The sequence below is a fragment of the Ambystoma mexicanum genome, chromosome 3q (genome assembly GCF_040938575.1).
Source record: "Ambystoma mexicanum isolate Mex_15411 chromosome 3q, UKY_AmexF1_1, whole genome shotgun sequence".
In the NCBI taxonomy this organism is placed as follows: Eukaryota; Metazoa; Chordata; class Amphibia; order Caudata; family Ambystomatidae; genus Ambystoma; species Ambystoma mexicanum.
The window spans coordinates 905,644,708-905,663,508 of NC_090926.1; the positions used below are offsets into that span (position 1 = coordinate 905,644,708).

Genomic DNA, 18,801 nt, shown 5'->3' on the forward strand with positions numbered 1-18,801 from the left:
CGCATCTAGTTAGCAATGTCAAAGTTAGCATGTGCCACACTTAGATGGAATTCCTAACTTGATCTGCATCGCATCTAGATAGAATGTGAATGTTAGAACACTTAAATTAAACTGGGAATGATGACAAGTGCAACACTTGAATGGAATCGTGACCACTGGCTTGCCTCACATTTAGAGGGACTATTGAAATTAGCAAGCACCACACCCGATCGAATAGTGGATGGTAGCAAGCATCACACCTAGACATAAATGTCAACTAACCAATCCACTAACAATTTCATCACTCTGCATACACCTCTAAAACTCTAACAAAACACAACCACAAGTCTAAAATGCAGCAATCCGCACAAACTTCACTACACTGCAACAACAAAACAAACCTCACATAGACTTGCACAACAGCACACGACGACTACCGACCGTAAAACACCCCAAGCCCAGCCAACGGACCCTCTGGTCTGATGCTGCCAACAGCACATCACTACTATCTTGCACTTTTCCAGCTCATTCCCACTAATTCACCCCCCCCCTCCTCTTTCAGAGGCGCCAGAGCGCCTGGGGACCACTCTGATGGTGATAGTGCGCGCGGTACAAATATCCTTTAACATTAACATTAACATGTACAAGGGGAGATTGGTAAAAAAGTTTATTTTAGGAATATTGTATCATGTACACTTACATGGCTCATATTTTAAACTGATTTTATTCACTTAGCCCAGGCTTGTTAGCAGGTAACAAAACCCTATTTTCCACCTATTTGCTCTTATTCTAAAGAAATGGGTTTGAGGCCCAAAGACCGCATTCCTTCAATTGTGGTGAATAGGCTGCTCTAGCTGGACGTCAGAGGGTCTTTGTATGCGTGTCTATAGAATCAAACCATTTGTATTATGTTGTGTTATTGTTTTTTCTAGCACACACCACTGCCATTGGCATGGCACCTTGGTGAAATGGGACGAGTTAGGATTGGTTAGTAGGGACAGAGAAACAATACACAATGATTGGCTGCTGTCTTGATGTGTGCAGATCAGAAATACCCGGGCCTGTATGTGTCAAGGTCACTTGAGGTATGTGTATCAACAAGGGAGCCTTGAAATGCCCTGGTGTTGGGGTCCGGGACTGCTGAAGCTGGTGGGGGAGATGTAGTGTTTTGATGGCTTTACTGTATATTGGGGCAGGGGTCCTCAGTTACCATGTACGAGGGGCTTAGTCTATGTGATTAGTATAAGGCAGAAAGTAGGAATGTGTCCAAGGCCTATTTGTGATTTTTGGAGGAAAGAAGGAGGGAAGGGTAGTTAAGAACACATATATCTCACATTTGCTGTACAACTCATTGGACCATGTTGCTGCACTCTAGCCAATGAACTTGCGTCTCGGCGTCGACTCTTCCAAAGGGTAGCAGCTGCATCTCCTTTTTTCGGATTATCCCCGGGGTGGATGGATATTTCTAGGGTCCCACCTGGGGTTCCTGACAAAGATTAGCAGAGCGTAGCATATTGTCTGATACAGGGTCGCGATTTGGCTGAGCAGTTTATCTCATGATGTCCTGTACCATGCTTTCACCCTGCACATTCTCCTTTGTTGATTTACTACTTTTGTAGGTGCATTAACAGAGAACATATTCAGGGAGGTACGTTTGAATCACCAGAGTCCTCACTCTCGGAACTTGCATTGTAGGTGACCATGCTCTGCAATCGTGAGTCATCTTTCTGTAGGACTGCGATAAAAGTAATGGCTGCAAAACGCTGAGACTGCTACAAACACGGGCTCTGGGATATTATCCCTCCCTGAACATCAAGGAGAAACGTATTCAAATATTTTGATAAAAGCCTGATGCATATTTCTTTTTTTTCTAAAATCAAACGTTTTATTTACACTTTAAACACAGACATTACAAAATAAAATGGTGATGAATGACCATATAGTAATGGAATGCAGGACTATATAGTTTGGAATGCAGTCCAGCCCCGTTTTTCCACAAAATCTCACCCGCCATTTTGTAGGCAAGTATTTATAGGCCTAACCATGAACATAGCGGATTCTTATGTGAAACCACAATATAGGAAGAGAATGCAAACCAATACAATGGATGCCCTTTTCTCCCAGGCCAGAGTTCCTCATTCATCCCACTCAGTGTTCAATTTGTTCCTGCTTACTCCAGATCTCTTCACGTTTCTGAGGGGCAGCCTCTGATTCTGCAAACTACTTTGTTCTGAGCATTATCTTCTCAATGCCTCTCCTGCAGGTAGCCTTGTGAGGTCAGTCCTTTTCTAATGTTTCACAATATCTCCTTCTGCAAGAGCAAAGGCAGTGCCAAATAGGTATCCAGCACGCCAATTCAGCCCATATTTCCAAGCACGGTAGCATCTGGTGTGCTTCCAACCTCCAGCCCAAATCCCTCTAAATTCTGTGCCAGTACCTTTGAAGAATTTCACATTTCCATATGAAAGAATGTACTTTTGTGTACGCTAAACCTAGATTGTAGACCATCGCCACCCCTTGACATTTGCATAGTCTCTCCTTTGAATAATACATTAAATGCAGGTAATTAAACTGTCTAAGACAGCGTCTTAAACGTTAGTGGGTGAGGGCCGCCCCGGGACGTTGCTGTGAGTCACTTTATTTGTCATCTATGTTGCCTTGGTTTATCCAGAGGTGCCCCACGAATTGGGTCAATGCCCTATCATTTCTAAATCGCTCTGTTGCTCCCCGAAGCTGGGTCCACGCTCAATAAATACCATAATAATAATAATTGCATCAAACATATGCATTTTCAGCGGTGAGGCTGAAGGCAAATCTGTGTTCAGCCCGAGTTACTCTATAAGGGCATGTCCTCGTTGTGAATATCAAGAACAATCCCTCTAGTACAATCTCCTTCTGTGGGGTCTACAACCACTCAAATCTACCACCTGCAATGATATCTCGCAGCACCTTAATTCCTATATCTTCCCAGTATGGAAACCCAGTTAATACACAAACACCTTTTAATAATACTTTCTTCCCTCATAAAACTGTTTCAAGTTTTAGTTCCTCTTTCCAACCAATGTTTTCATTTGCCTACTTCCAGACATCACTGAAGCTCTTAAAAAATTGCTGGAGGCCTCGCCGATCCATGTTTCTGCACCGCAATCTTCCCATGACACCATTGCCTATGCCGTAGCATTCCAAATCTAATTGACCTTTCCTTTCCTTAAACATCCAGTCATTCACCACTACCAGAAGAGCGGGCTAGTAGTATGCTTGCAGATTGGGAAGATTTACCTCACTATCCCAAACTGAATTGTGAAGGTTGGCGGTTGTGGAAGAAGGCATCTTGTCTAGCCACACAAAGGATGCACGGATTGTTTTAATACATTGAAAATCTTCCCTTTTCAATATCCTAGTTGTATGTTTGGCCAAACATAGACATTTCATGAGTGCACACATTTTGTAAAGTGCCACTCTGCCCAATAAAAACAGTGAGTTGTAAAAAAAAACAGATGCTGTTTCACAACCTAGTCCCTGGGGATCCCGTACTTAGGTGGGCAGGGAAAGGCCATCACTTTTGGATCCTGACCCTGGGTGTGGACAAGTGAGGGTGGATCACCTGGGTAGGGGTCTTAAGGGAGTGCAGGAGCATGATGGTGAGACATGCTATACCCTTTTTCCCCCCAGTCCATCTAACCCATATCCCTACCTATTTTACGGGAAACTACAGCTCCCATAATTCCTCCCCATTTCCCATAATTCCTCCCCACTTCACACTGACAACACTACTGAGCCGAGGAGGATGAGGAATGAGGCCAGGAAGATCACCTCTCATGATTTGCAATTGCTCTGTCCATTTAAGGAGATCAGGCAAGTCAGACACGTAATCCTAACAACACACACCTGCCACTTGTTAGCACTCCCTGTCGGGATAAAAGATGGCACGCACAGCCATGCTCTGAGCAAGGCTGGGTATGAGAAGGAGCAGCTCTTTCAAGGCTGATATGAACCAGGCTACAGAAGTTGGAAGGCCAAGGGGCTGATCGGCATTTGCAGAGAACGAGAGAGAGCCAGGCGAGACTTCCATACTTTCAGAAAGCCGCAAGCATTCCAAGACTGAAAACAAGTGAGTCGGAAGGATATACCTTCAAATTGTTTAAAGGCAGCCCGCTCCCTTCCCGGGTGAACAAAGAAGTTAGGAAGGAGCAGAGGAGGCATTGGTAACGGCCTTGTCTGCTACATGAAAGGCGTTGAAGAAAGAAACCCAATTAACATGACCAGTGGCAACAAAAGCCTGGGTTTTGTTAAATGCAAGTGAAACTTTAGCAAGAGTTGAAGGCTGCCAAACTGTGATGAGAGTATACAAAGTGGCAGAGTGGTCCTGCGAGGCGGAATCGTACATTCGAAAGTCTCTGCAAAGTGTTTAAAGTTGTGATAAAGTGGGAAGCGATGGCAAGAAAGTAATCGTGATTCTGAATAAAAGTTGATTAAAAGGAAAAGGAAGTGTATGAACTTTAAACACACCAAGAGGGCAAAGGAAATAAAGGACAATTCAAAGGAACTATAAGTACCAAGAAGCATTGGTGCTGAGATTTGATGAAGATTGTTAATTGGTCAAAGAGAGGTCGAAGTAGTCATGCAGACGTCTATGTAAAATCCTTTCAGTTTCGAAAGTCTTCGACAGTAAAATAAGGTAAAAGTTGTATGGAGCTGTCTAAAAAGTAAAGACATGCCTGAGCCCGGCGGAGGGAAGCCTGTGTTGAACTGTGGTAAAGTACAAGTTAAGAGTTGAACTGTGCATTTGTGCCAAGGCAATCGAAGCCTAGAGAATTTGTTGAACTGTCAAAAGCTTGAAGCCCAAGCCTGAACTGTTGAATTGTACCAGTAAGCCAAAGTGTCCCAGATTGATAGAACTGTGCCAACCACCTATCCTTAAAAGGAACTCTCGAGACCCTGTGCTTTCGGAGTTGTTACCTAAGGCATTCTGACATTTCTTTTAAGACACTATTTTTCCGTTTTATATCCCCTTTACACATTTGTCATTCAAGAAGGATGGCAAGGTTAGGTTTTCTTTAATATAGGCCTTTTTATTTTTGACTGACTTGGACTTGTTTGTTATTGGTGTGATGGTCGAGACTACTCCCATTCTAGAGTTAGGGCCACTTAGAATTCTCCCATCCTTATTAAATTACAAAATAAAGGTTTTGAAACTTGCATCTAGTGCGTCTGTGTCTGCTGTTGATAACATGCCTTATTTACATAGTTATGTCTATTGAGAAGCGTTCTATCGCTGGGCATCGCGGAACATCTCGTCATCCAAATATATCTGTATCCTGAAATACTTATACACCACATCCGCATTTGCATGGGGGAGTCTTTCAGTGCACCTCTTTAACTCGACATTTTTAGTTCTTTTGCTTGCTCCTGCGTCCGTAGAATTAATGTCAGGATTAGGCACAGGTTGCCCCATTGGGTCTGAAAGTGTTGGCTTGAGATAAAATTAAATCAAGCTATTTGAAAGAAGAGTACATTCTTGCTGGTAACCAAAGATGCACCTTTCTTTCGCTTGCTCCATAAACAAAGTGACACCAGAGCTCTCAGGTTTCTGCTGGCAATGCAGGCAAAGCCACCCAGGCCTGTTTTATCCTTTGGATTATGAGACTTGTAGGTTTTTTTTCTTTTCCATTTGAAATTTAGTAAAGCTACAAGTCCCAGAATTCCACGCAAAAACCGGACTGGATGGCTTTGCACGCATGGCTATGGGAAACTTGAGAGCTGTTTGAGACCTATCTGCATCACCGCTCTTTGAACTCAATTCTTCGTAATTTTGCAATACATACGAGTTGGCTCTTTGGTGTAAAGCTCAGCAAAGTAAGGACAATATGTATTACACAGGCCTTCGTTAACATTACATGCTGTGTGTGACCCTCGGATGGGCTGTGGGCATGGCAAGGATTTTCTCTTGGCCTTCCCTCTGATTCACTGTGCGTCTTACTTTGGTCCGTGAGTGTAAGAGGCATGCCACTGGGAGGATGGTCTCATTTTCTGCCTGAAACCTCCAGTCCACTCCCACAGGCCTCTCGGGATAGCCTGAGCCCTAGGATTCACTACCCCAAACTGTAGGCTAGTTTACTCCAAAAAAGAAAGGAAGGGAAGTAAATCTAAACACAGGAGTAATTTGCAGAAGGAGACTGACTGCCCCACCTTCTTTTAAAGGCCTGTACTATCTTTCTCATTTATTTCCAAGGGCCATGGACCGAAGGTGGAATGCCTTACAAACTGTTTCCCCTGTTCAGTTGTCTCTCCTTCTCCTGGCTTGGAGTCCTGGGTTGATTTAATGGTCCCTATGAAGCGGCCACTGCCATGCTCCCCTGTTTCCTTCTATAATGGCCCTCTGCCAAGCTCTGTTGGCACCAGAGCAAGGCCCTCTGATCTCGAAAGGGGCATGGTGCGTCCTGCATCAGAAGATAGATGGTGTCTTGGGATACTCTTCCAGATGCAACACGGCAAGGTGATATTTTCCCGCTGCTGTGTACATTGCTGACTTGCCCAAAGTTCCACGAATTGCAATTTTGGAGAACGAATACGTACAACTAAGCCTGAGGATGGGGGTACCAAAATAATGTTGTTTGCAATCCCGTGAGAACAGAAAGATCTGCAAATATTTATGTAGTTTATAACTGAGACATTAAACCTTGCTTCAGGGCCTCATCTGAAAGGACTTTTAAGAGGCATGGAAAGGACACATGAGGACTGGATGCAGGGAGACACGATGGCATTTATCTTCTTCTCCAGCAGCTGGTAAGGGGCCAAGCCATAAAAATCGATCCTGGGAATGGCGCTCAGATCGGTGCTTCGGTGGCATAATCTTGTGCTGCATGAATGCAGAGGGGGTTAGGGGCAGGGCATCAACACTAGCCCTAAGAAGGCTTCCTGGCCTCCTGAATAATTGAAGTCTTTTTACTGCGGGTCGCACTGGGAACAACCTACAATACAAGCTCTGCTTCTTTATAGCCTACAATAAAGCCAAGTCAATATTTGATGAACAAATTCAATTTGATTCTCGTGGAAAGTGCATATCTTCCGGTTTGTTGTTGGTTTGGCGCTTTCTCACTTATTTCTTTTTAGAACATGTCAAAGAGTCCTATTTCCTTACTGTACTTTGGGCAATGTTCCATCATTATGTTGGGTTTTATCATAAATAAACGTGGCAGTTTTCGCTCATTGTTCGTAAGCAACTCCTTCCTGATCTCAGCCTCAATGCTGGTGTGTATTCTTTTTTTGAATGATAGATGGGTCAGTAGTTGGGGTGCTAATACTATGCAGTAATACAACTTTGAGCCCTGCGAACACAGCAATGAAACCTTAATGTACACTTATGCTGAAAGGCAATTTCTCTATGCGTACGATCTTTTTTTATTTAACTCTGTACGATGTAAAGCACTTCTAAGTAAGTGTGTGTGTATATATATATATATATATATGTATATGTTCGGTCCGAAATAGCCAGGAGATAGTAGCAATTTAGCTGCTACTTGTAGCCTAGAAGAGCCTGGTAAGTATCGACACCTACCAGGAGCTACTTTTGAATCCATAGGCCAACTGGGGAGTCACACACATAACTTTGTGACATTAAATCTGGGGGTTTGGAAATGTGTCTAAAGGAGCATTTGGACACATCTAGAAGACACAACACAAGGTTATACTTTGCCTCTCATGCAGGAAGTTGGAGTTGCAACTCACTATATACTACCTCCTAGTTCCGCAGTGGTCGCTCCTGCTTACCGGGTAATGCCCGATACCAAGCAGCTGCTTTTATCCACTGCTCAACAATTCCTTTTTTCTATCTCTGTATACGTCACCCTAATACCTAAATAATAATCCCCTCTGTTTGCCTAATTCTCCTTCGCTGGGCTTTCTCAGGTATTCAAAGTTCGTCTACGATTGAATATCTATTTCTAGTCACTAGCTGCTAAATTGTGTTGAAGTGCCCAAGTTGGGCCAAGTCGTGACATTACATTTCCCTTTGCTTAGCCTGTCTCTATTTTTGTGGTCTGGCACCCTGGGTGCATACTAAAGCATCTCTTTGTGTACGGCATGGCGCCCAGGCTTGCTGCAGGAATTGGAGAAAAGAGCAGACATGGTCCATTTTGCCCAATTTCATTGTAGCTCTCCTTTTGGCCCTTAGGGTGGGTGAAACAATGTGGAAGCTGAATACAAATCTAAAAATTCGAGATTTTCGACACTCCATGTGTCTTCTTTGCGATTTATGTGCCAAGTGGCCAGCGAGTGGAGTGTCTACACTAGCATTCTGTGGCGTTATAAAGTAGTCCTATGTAACCTCATTTGAGTGCAGGGTCATGACCCACTTCCTTCCAATACACATGCATTCCAAGGAAATCCTATTGCACCATGTTCCTCTGACTTTGTAGTTGTCATCAAATTAAATACATGTTGTATTACCAGAAATAGTGATTTTTAGCTTGCTATTTGTTATTGAACCCCACCTAGTATTTTATTTATTGTAATATAGTGTATTTCTTTGTTATTTAGTCATTTGATTGCAAAAAGCCAATCAGAGCACTGCTATAAAATATTAAAATTGCATTCCTCTCCTTTTATAGTAGAGTTCTATGGAACAGATATCTGCAGGGCCCCCCCGCCCACATCCCTGGTAGCCCTACTACGTCAATAACAGTTAGGAAAATAAACTGTATTCTATAATAAAAAAGAACTGAAACTGTCTCCATGCATTGCAAAAGTGGCATAGAGCACGCCCAGCGGAATGGAATACTATCGCTTTAAGGCGAGGTGATCTGAGTGAGTAAACACGATCAATTTCACACAGGCTCCTACTGTTCGGCTTTTTCCCATTTTGGAGGAGGAAGGATTCCCACGCTTAAAAATAGAGCCCTATATTCTTAATAAGCAGCAGGCTTATTTCTTTCTTCCTTCTCTTCCGAAATCCACCAAAACTGAAGAAAAATTCAAGTGACTGTTCCGAGCAGCTGTGTGGCCTGGAGTTCGCTGGGGAAGCGGGCTTCCTGCAGTCCCTATTCATCACCTGCTTCAAAGGCAGCCTGGCCGGCTATAGCTTGCAGGCCAGGTAGGGTGCCATTGTGCACAGCCTGGGAGGATTAGTATCAAGGCCCTTGGTCCCAGGCTGCCATTCAGCCCTAGCAGGAAGAGGCTAAGACCGGCCGAGGTCACGATATCCAGCGTGGTGGAGAGTGGGAAAGGAGCCTGAGAATAGAAAGCTTCTTATGAAATGATGGCACAAGCTTGCAGCCCAGCAGGTGCTCCACTGAAATACGTACATCTGTTTATATTACTATACCGTAGCCGACAAGGAGATAATAGCGCTTTCTTTTAAAAATCTTACAAAAACGAAGGGGGCGGGTATGGGGGACAAGACAACTGTCAGCGAACGCATGCATGTATTGAATTTAGGAGCATCTGTTTGGAGATATTTAAAACATTAAGAATTCTGTTTTAGACCAATTTACTGAACTATTAAAGGGAGAAGATTTGTCTAGTTTTCTTAGCCATTACTGATCGGTTCTGCTGGCGATGAGCGACAGCACGGTCTTAGTTTGGGCGTAAATGTACACGACATAGGGAATGATTGTTTGGATTTTTGTGGCCCGGGTACCAAATTGGTTTTGTAGTTGGAGGATTTTCTTGTTGTTTGCGTTCATTTGAATTTCATGGCACGTTAAACCATATCACACATACCATACCCAGGCGAGGTGAACGTGATGTAGCAATATTGCTAGGTTGGTCAAATTTGTATGGGGAATTTACGCAGTGCACACGTTGTCATGACGACAAGGATGAGCAATTGATGAACTGTCCTCCTCAATACCCAATCAGATTGCAGAGCTGAAGCTGGAGCAGGAACAGGCGAAGGCGCACCTATTGCAGCAGCACAACAAGGAGAAGGATTGCCTGGTCCAAGACCATGAACGGGAAATTGAGAAACTGGAGAAGCAGATGGATTCTGCCATGCAGGAGTATGAGGCCAGCACACAGGAGCGAATGAAGCGAGATACACAGGTAAATGATCTTTATAATTGTTTAAGGTTTTTGCGCGAAAACACATATACATACATGTTTAGCGGCGCGCGCTATAAGCGCATTTGTTCCTAGTGCGCATTCTGCATGATGTTCGCGATACTGACATGTACATGCTCTGTCTTGTTCTTCTCTCTGTTCTCCTGTATTTTTGCATGATCAGGTTTAAAAGTGTAGAAACCACAGGCTGCCAGATTAAAAATCCCATGGTGCGCCATAACTCGGCCTCCTATTTATAATCTGGTCTCGGCTTTCTTTCATGATGGATTTCACTTTTTTCTTTTTTTTTCTTCCCTTTATAAAGGAAGTCCTGCCCACCTCCCTTGTCATTTACCACCCCCTCTGGAAACCCCAGTGGGGGAAAAAAATCTGATCCATGAGTTCCTTTCAGCCATGTCCTCCTTCCATCTATGCTCGGCAGGTAGCCATTGATGGGTTGTTTTCAGGAATGGTCAGATTTATATTCTTTTTAAATTTCCTTTTTTAAAATTCTTTATTCATCGGACTACTTCTATGTAAAGTGCAGGGCCGTTTGTAGATGTTCTCTTGCGTACAGACAGCCCGCCCGACGTAGGTTTGTCTCTCATGTCCTCTTGTCTGTAGAGGCTCTGCTGGAAGTCTATAACCCCCAGCTGCGGTTGCATTGGATTCTTCAATGTTCTGGATAAAATCTGCACTGTCAGCATGAAAAAGAATGCTTTACCTTATTTTTGTAAGCACTGTTCATTTTGCGGAATTTGTATAACAAATACATGCACATGGAGAGGCCTATTGAACAGGGACGTTTTTTTTAAATTTAGATTCTTTTTTTCAGTCTTCCATTTTGTTGCATTACCCTTGATCTTCGTGGCTACACGGGCATTCACGTGTTCAGACGCACATAGTGCACTTTGGCATCTCGCTTGTTTTTCTTGTGTGTGTGTGTGTCTGAGAAAATATCTTATTTCCCATATGTTGTCTTGGCATGCGTGGGCAAAATGCACTTACAAGCTGGTGGAATCATATCGAATTCGAGAGCTACACATTTCTCAATGAAAAAGAAAAGATGGGGTTTTTGAAATCTAAGAGCACAGAAAGGGATTACTTGAAGATGGAGTTCTCCCAGAGCCCATCCTTAATCAACCAAAACCAAGGAGTACAGCTTCCGGTGGCGGTTAGTGCAGTGTGTGCTCACAGCCAGTGCCCTTCATGTTGTTGTGTCAGATTATGGGTCTGCTGTTATCGTCTTCTGTAGCTATTTTGTGGCAGTTTGTGTACGCAGATCTAGGACAAAACACATTTACTATTTTTTCCCACCGACTAGGTTTCCCCAACAACAAAGTAGACATAAGCCTTTTTTATTGTATCAACATACACCAGATTACTAAGAATAACTTGGGTACAATACACGAATATTGCATGTTGCCCAACAGTACGGTCCTCTGTAGAGTGAAGGGTACGGGCCATGAACGATTGTCAAAAAACATGTAATCTGCCTCAAGGCAATCAGTTCGCCAACCCGTCAGAAATTAGTAGGCACATAGGAGGCTAAACCATAGGCCTGATGGAACACTCACGTCGGAGGACATAAAGAACAACATAACCAGTCTGGTACAGCTCCCCACCGCCATCTCCATTTCCAACTCCTGCTTTGCTAAAGGAGAATAGATTTGAAACCTTTATGAACGCTTTGTCTGTATGTGTATGTCTTTATCACATGAGTTTCACACAAATACACTGTGTTCGCTAGTGTGAACTACATTGCCGTTATTCCTGCTGGGGGTGCAGGGGTCAATTTTAACTTGCTTTGAGTTCATCAGGGAGCATGTGAATGAATGTGACAATGGAGGGTCCTGGCCAATGTAGGCCAATTGTATTTTGTTCCAATATCATTATGCTATCTGTGACTAGTGTGATAATGGCCTGCAGACAACGAATTGCAAGCAAACTGCCTCTCTCCTTTACTTGTTCTGTTTATTTATTGGTTTTTTATTATTTTTTGCACTTCTCATTTTGTTTTGGATTTGCAACTATGTACCTAATTGTGTGTTTATTTTCCCCTATAATTGGAAAATGGATTGATACTCTCCTATGTTAATCTTGGAATATGTTATGTAATATCCATCATGTTTTATGTTAAATTAAATAGCCCTGATTTGAGAAAGGTCTCAAGGGAGACCGAAGCACGTGTCATCATAAAGGGCACATTGTGAAATATATTAAACCACTTTGGAACATTGGGCGCAGTCTCATTCTGGGTTATTCTATCATACTCACTTATGTTTCCTTTGTTGTGTAATTTAAGTTTATAGCTGTGAACCAAGACTATAATCTGGCTATTCTTGAGTTGAGATACCTTCCAATTAGTTTTATGCCTAGACACTTTCGTTTGTTTTACCCACACTTCATATCAGTGTGCGTGGTCTGTGAAAAGCTTCTATCAAGCTTCTGGTTCCTAAAGTCATTCGTAATGAGGCCTGTAAGGTCTATGATCATCAGCTCGTCTCCTTGACTTGTCAGATTTTATCTCTGTTCTCTTAAGTCTTTCCAGCCACCTTCCATCAGTGTTCATTGCCATCATTGTCTGCCATCTCTCAATGGCCTTGGTATCACTCTGGTTTTATTTTTCCCTGATTATAATATATGAATTTACTTGATAATCACACCAGTCCTCATGAGGCTGACAAAGCCGAGATGTACCACAACCTGTCTTCGTGCCTTTTTCTATTGTGTTCCTGCAGGTGTTCTTCCTGCCTAGATTGCACAGATTTTAATGTGTACTGACAACATCAAATGTGTGGTCTAAACATGTCCTTTCCACCCCTCAATGTCACTGAGATGGGCCAGACCCTCCTCCCTGCCGCCTTTCTTGGTACATTTCGTTCTCTGTCAATTTTCCACCTTCATTATAATACTAGTCTTTTTTATTTTCCCATGCTTCACATTTTTCTGTGTCCTACAACTCTTAACTGAAGAAAGAGTCCTCACATTCCTACACTGCCTTCAACTTCTAGTAGCATAATGGTGTCCCCTGACCTGTGTCATCTACATATTGACTCTTTGAACAATTGGTTGCTGCCCGGCTTTCCAGCTGGCCCCCCTATATTCTGTCATCTTGTTTGTTTTGAATTCTCCAACTGATCTGTATTATTATTGGTCACATCGGGCGCATCATGTCCCATTCAGACCCATTGTTTCTGTGATACCGACCCCCTCACCCCTTTCAATTCGAGATGCTGCTCAAGTTTCCATTTTTTGGCATCCAAACAGCAGTCCCATGATCCTCTACTGCCATATCAAACTGTTGCTACAAATGCTGTCATCATCAAGATAAAGGGCCAACTGACAGTTTTTCAAATTATTATTTCTAATAATTTATTAAAATGCCTTTTCCAAAAATTTAAGACAGTCTCTATTGGGTATTGCGGTGCTGTATGAATATTCCAGTATAGATGGAGGAGTATTGAAATAAATGGGCATAGCACAAAATGAAGAAGTGTTAGACTAACAAAGTTTATACAATTGATAGGAAGTGCTACATTTGTTTGCGAAGTGCAGAATGGCCATCAAATTATTTTATAAACAGTACAAAGCAATCCATGAATGGCTTGGGTTGTGTCCTTATCTCAGGCCCATAGGGGTAGTAAATTGACGTATTGTAATACACACTACCTATGATGCTGAGGTAAAGATTGCTAACACTACTCATCCAAAGGACATTTTGTAGGAAAATGTGGCTGGTGTTAGATTCAGCATATAGTTAAGTTACTATTGTGAGCTTCCTGGTGGGTATACTGTGTGTTTGCATCTTTGTGTTATCATTTTCCATTAGATGTTTGAAATTAGTTTGTTGTCAATGACATTGTAACGTTTGGCTTCAATTTCATTAACATTAAAATCCACTTATCCACCTACGAGGAACTGAATCATGCCCATCTCCATTTGGGAGGATCTCAAAAGAAGCTCAGACTCAGACTCTGTGGCCTTCAACACCAATAGAGTGTTGTTCCGATTTAGGGTGTTGAGCGGATGTAGGGTGCGGTGGTATTGAGCCATTGTAAGGTGCTGAACAGATGTAGATTATGGTGTAGAGTGCGGAGTGGGTGTAGAGTGTCGAGCAAACGGTTGATATATGAGCGGGATAGAATGATTTGAGTGCATGGAATGTTTGAAAGAGCATGGCAGTGAACGTTTTTTTTTTAGTACTTCAAACGGTCGTAATGCATGGAACAGCCGGAGTACATGGAACGGATGGAGTACATGGTACTATTAGAGTGGGCCATATCACATCTCCACGCTTACTCTCTTCTTTACATCACCACTCAACTAGAACATAGCGATACTATTACACCATTCGGTATAGCTGTTCTCATACCAACACCTGCCTCATACTACCCATCACCCTAATTAACCACTGCTGGTTATACACCCTCCAGCCTAGGCGTTCTTCTCAGGCCTAACACAGCCAGAATTGGTCTGGATAGAAACCTGCCAGAACGAACACATACTCTTGATCTCTCAACCACCACATCTACCGCTAGAAAGCAGCTATCACACGAATGCCACACCAGCTGCACACATATCCGGTGCTCACACGCACATTTGACTCTCTCTATTCTCTCCACTGACTTGAACTTCGGTTCCCGAGGGGGTTCAACCTACCAGCGCCTTGAGACCATACCAATGGTACATAAGGCGCTATATAAATGCAAAATAACATAACATAACCATTGACCACCACACCCTCATGGACAAACCACACTCCTTCGGCATCAAGGATGCAGCATTGAAGTGGATCTACCCCTTCGTCTCCAACAAATCCCAAATAAAACACCTCCCTCCCTTCTTCTCGACCCCACGCCCTGTCATGAACTGAGTAGCACAGGGAGCCTCTCTCTCACCCTTGCTCTTCAACCTCTACCTCTATCGTCAGGATCCCTAAGGAACCCCCCAACAACTCCCCCCCGACCTCACATCATGCCTCAGAGAAATCGACCCCTCGATGACTGCCAACCACCTCCTTCTCAACCCCAGAAAAAAACTAAATCATGATCTACGGGAAAACTGCCTCCTTTGCCCAACCCACCTCTTGGCCTCACTCTCTAGGCCCACCTCCCAATACCTGCAACACAGTAAAGAACCTTTGTTGCACTTTGGACTCAGACCTGACACTATCACATCACATCACATCAACTCAGTGTTAAAATCCTTCTACTTACACCTATGCATTCTCCAACGCATCTTCCCCTACCTGAACTTCCCTCACAGAGTCGCTGCAATCGCGACCATCATCCTCTCGCCTAGACATTGCGAACACACTATACCTGGAGGCACCCCAGCATCTCGTCTTCGAAAACTCCAACGTGTCCAAAACACTGCAGCAAGGATCCCCCTTGCCCTAGGCCCCAGAGAGCACATCTCACCCGCCCTCCGTGTCCTGACTGGCTACTTATCGGGTGACATTCCACCATGCTCTGCACAACCCAGGGCCAGAATATCCACAACCCAAGCTCACACCCTACAGGCCCAACAGAAATCTTGAGATCCGGCACAGCACTCCTCCTTGTCATCCCAGTCGCTGATTCAACCAGAATACAGGGCATCCTCCTTCTCCATGCAAGCTCCCACCAACTGGAAATCTATCCTCTTTAACTTCCGCCGCATAGAGGACCACCTCGCCTTCCGGAAGGCACTCAACACCTGGCAAAGGCCACTGATGAGTCACGCAAAGAAATAACATGACCAGTGCTCCAGATAAGATTTTGAGGTGGGAGTATTTTACGCATGATTTTTGAAATTAGAGAGTAAATGCAATTTCAAGAGAGTAAAAATGAGTTTTCTCCTCTGCAAGAGAGTAAAACGTATCCAACATATACACCCAGTGCATATTTAAAATCAGACCCGTAGACAAAAAGAGTTGTAGCTCAAAGTTGTCTGGCTTGCCTTTAACCATTTTATTACACTTGCGGAAAATATTCTGCCATGAAATAACTTGTAAGTACAAGTGAACACATCCAGGGGTGCACCTGGGGTACAATTTAGACAGGGCTAACCCTTCAAATGTTGGGAGAAGCACTAACTTCAGAGACGGTGGAGGGGTGGCAAACTTACTTGTCTAAGGGCATTTACCTTCTTACTTGTAATGAGACTATTCTAGTGCAGCTTCAATGTTACAATCAGTTAACTCTATCTTTTAAGTCTGAAACACCCACTTCTTGCAGATCCTGAAGGTCCTAGAAAGTGTCCAAATGGCAGATGGTGTGCAATGAAAGACTCGATATCATAGCATAACGGGGACATTGCAGCGTGGGGGGCAGTACTCTGGACGGCCCAAACCACTTCAGTTGCTGGGAGCAACAGGGGAGAAAATGTAATGTTGGTTCTACCACAGTCTGCTATACTAGAATTTCTGGTGCACTGACTGGCTGGTGGGACTGTCTGCCTGTCAAATCCAGTGTTACGAGATTGGAGGCGGGGCAGTGCAGCAATAATGCATTTCTTTTTTTTTTTATTATTAGCTTATAACAACCTTTAAAATAATGCATTTCCATGCGGCAGTATTGGAGCTACTAGCAGAGGAGCACCAGCGTACATCAATGTTGCCCTACACTTATTAAAACTGTCCTATTGTAGTAAGGGTGTACACGTAATCATTCATAAGCACTCCATTTTTTGCAGTTGAAGTTAGGGTGAGATTACAATATTTGCCCAGGATCACACACTTACGCTAAACAGCGAAGCAGGGATTTTAACTCACTCTTTCAATTTGGGCATGGCCACTTTCTTCCATTCCATACTTACAAATATTTAAGTTTTGTGAGTCAAGACCTACAAAAATACTGTCCTATAGAGTTTACTTGCAAAATAACCAAATTGCATAGTAAAGCATCATGACAAACATGTAAATCCTTATAGCAGCATGTTGGGGCAAAATAATATCACTGTACCTTTATTTTCCACATCCTGAATGGAAAACGATATGATGCAAAAGAAAAATATCCTGATTTAGCCACTTTATTTTCAGCGCTATAAAAACACACCAAAAAATAAGTTGTGCGCATGACACACGGTATCGGGGGGGCATGGGGACACAGAGACAGTCAAGGGGGTTGGGGGGAGGGAGGGGAGGCATGACACGTAATGGGGGCAAGGGGGCACAGAGACAGTCACGGGGGTTGGGGGGAGGGAGGGGAGGCATGACACGGTAACGGGGGGGCATGGGGGCACAGGGACAGTCACGGGGAGGGAGAGGAGGCATGACACGGTAATGGGGGGCATGGGGGCAACAGAGAGTCACAGGGCGGGGGCCGGGCTATGCTACTGATGACAAAGGAAACGTGTTTCCCAGAGTCACAGCCCACCCCCCCCCCCGAGACACACAGGCTGCGTCGACAACACTGTGGTGGAGTTCATCAGGGACACAGCCTGTGTCTCAGGGGGACTGTGACTCTGGGAAACGGGCAGTTGGTTGATCATCCGACCTGAGCAGATGGATTTGCTTTGGAAGAAACAAAATACTTTGAACTGGTTTCAATTGCGGTTTTATTTCTCTCTGACAGCCCGGACCATGCGAGATTCGATCAGATAGCGGTCCGGGCTGTCAGACAGAAAATAAAAATGACATTGAAAAGCGCCTGCAGCAGAAGGGCGGGTTGCTTACCTGGCTGGTGTCACCGCGTTTGTGGCCTCTCTCAGCTTACTCTACAAATGAAAAAACGTACACGTGCGTTTCTGGAAAGGTCTTCCAGGGCCGAGGGGGTGGGTTGAGCCCTGGATTAGGATCCATGTCTCAGAGAGACTGGCAAGGGAAGGGCCTGCCTGCCTCAAGGCAGGAGCTTGCTACAGTGCCATCTAGTGGTGGAAAGTATGCTCTTTTTAATTAATAAACACAGCGTACATGGTACGCAGTAGAAACAAAAATCATCCGTATTTCCCATAAATAGATGCGTAAATAAGCACGATACGCACCTTATCTAGAGGGCTGAACATGACAGTAACGACTGCTCGTAGAAAGCACGCCAATCTATTTGTTTGATATGAACTGTATTCCCGCATCGCAACTATGTATTCGGCCATGCCTCTCTGGGACGTATCGCACTCCATCTCAATGGAGCTGCCTCTGCCCGGCAGCCCCTCGGCTAAGGGCCCCAGGCAAAAGGTGACTCCCCTGTTTGTGTCAGCAGGTGTCAGCTGGGGACGCCACCGCCAGCCACCACCCCCCCTCTGACCTCCTGCGTACCCTCCTTCCACTTACTAGCAGTATTCCTCTGCAGTTCTTCTTGCTTAAACCGCTTGCCTTAGTACCGCACTGTGATACCCAGGCCTTCTCTCCCTCTTTAGGATTCTCAAAGCTAGGTGGCTTTCCACTGGTTTAAATTTGCCTGTATCTGCCACACCAACATTTGCATTGTTTGCATTGTTTAAATTGCTTGTTTCTGCCTCACTAAAATTGCATTGTGAAACCTAGGCCTTTTCTCCCTCTTTAGGATTCTCAAATTTAGCTATCTCTTCTCTCCTGTCTTAGAATGTCCTGTGTTTGTCTGCGCTTGCATCCGGTGTGCCGTCATCTTGTCCCATAGCTCTACTCACTTGCCTCCCACTTTCTTGTCTGTCTACCTCTGGTACCTCCTCTCCTACCTACTCTATGGTGCTCTCTGTCTCCCCTATCTTTTCTAACTGCTTCTCTATTGACTATCCTGCTCTCCTCACTAAGTCTGGTAGGAAGAAGTTTAAAAAGGACATCCTGGTCCCCAACCCAGGCCTCCCTATCGCCAACACCTACAC

General features: G+C 44.1%; 1 protein-coding gene across 2 annotated transcripts in view; it reads left to right on the top strand.

Moving 5' to 3' along the window:
- The window catches only part of CEP112 (centrosomal protein 112), a 3,147,769-nt gene that overhangs the window by 1,735,459 nt on the left and 1,393,509 nt on the right, over window positions 1–18,801 (top strand). For both annotated transcript variants that reach the window (XR_011305153.1, XM_069655053.1), the window contains exon 20: window positions 9,838–10,020. Coding sequence is in view for 1 of the 2 variants with exons in the window: in XM_069655053.1 (XP_069511154.1) it covers window positions 9,838–10,020 (183 nt within the window). In the remaining variant the exon portion in view is untranslated. The remainder of the gene's footprint in view (window positions 1–9,837; window positions 10,021–18,801) is intronic.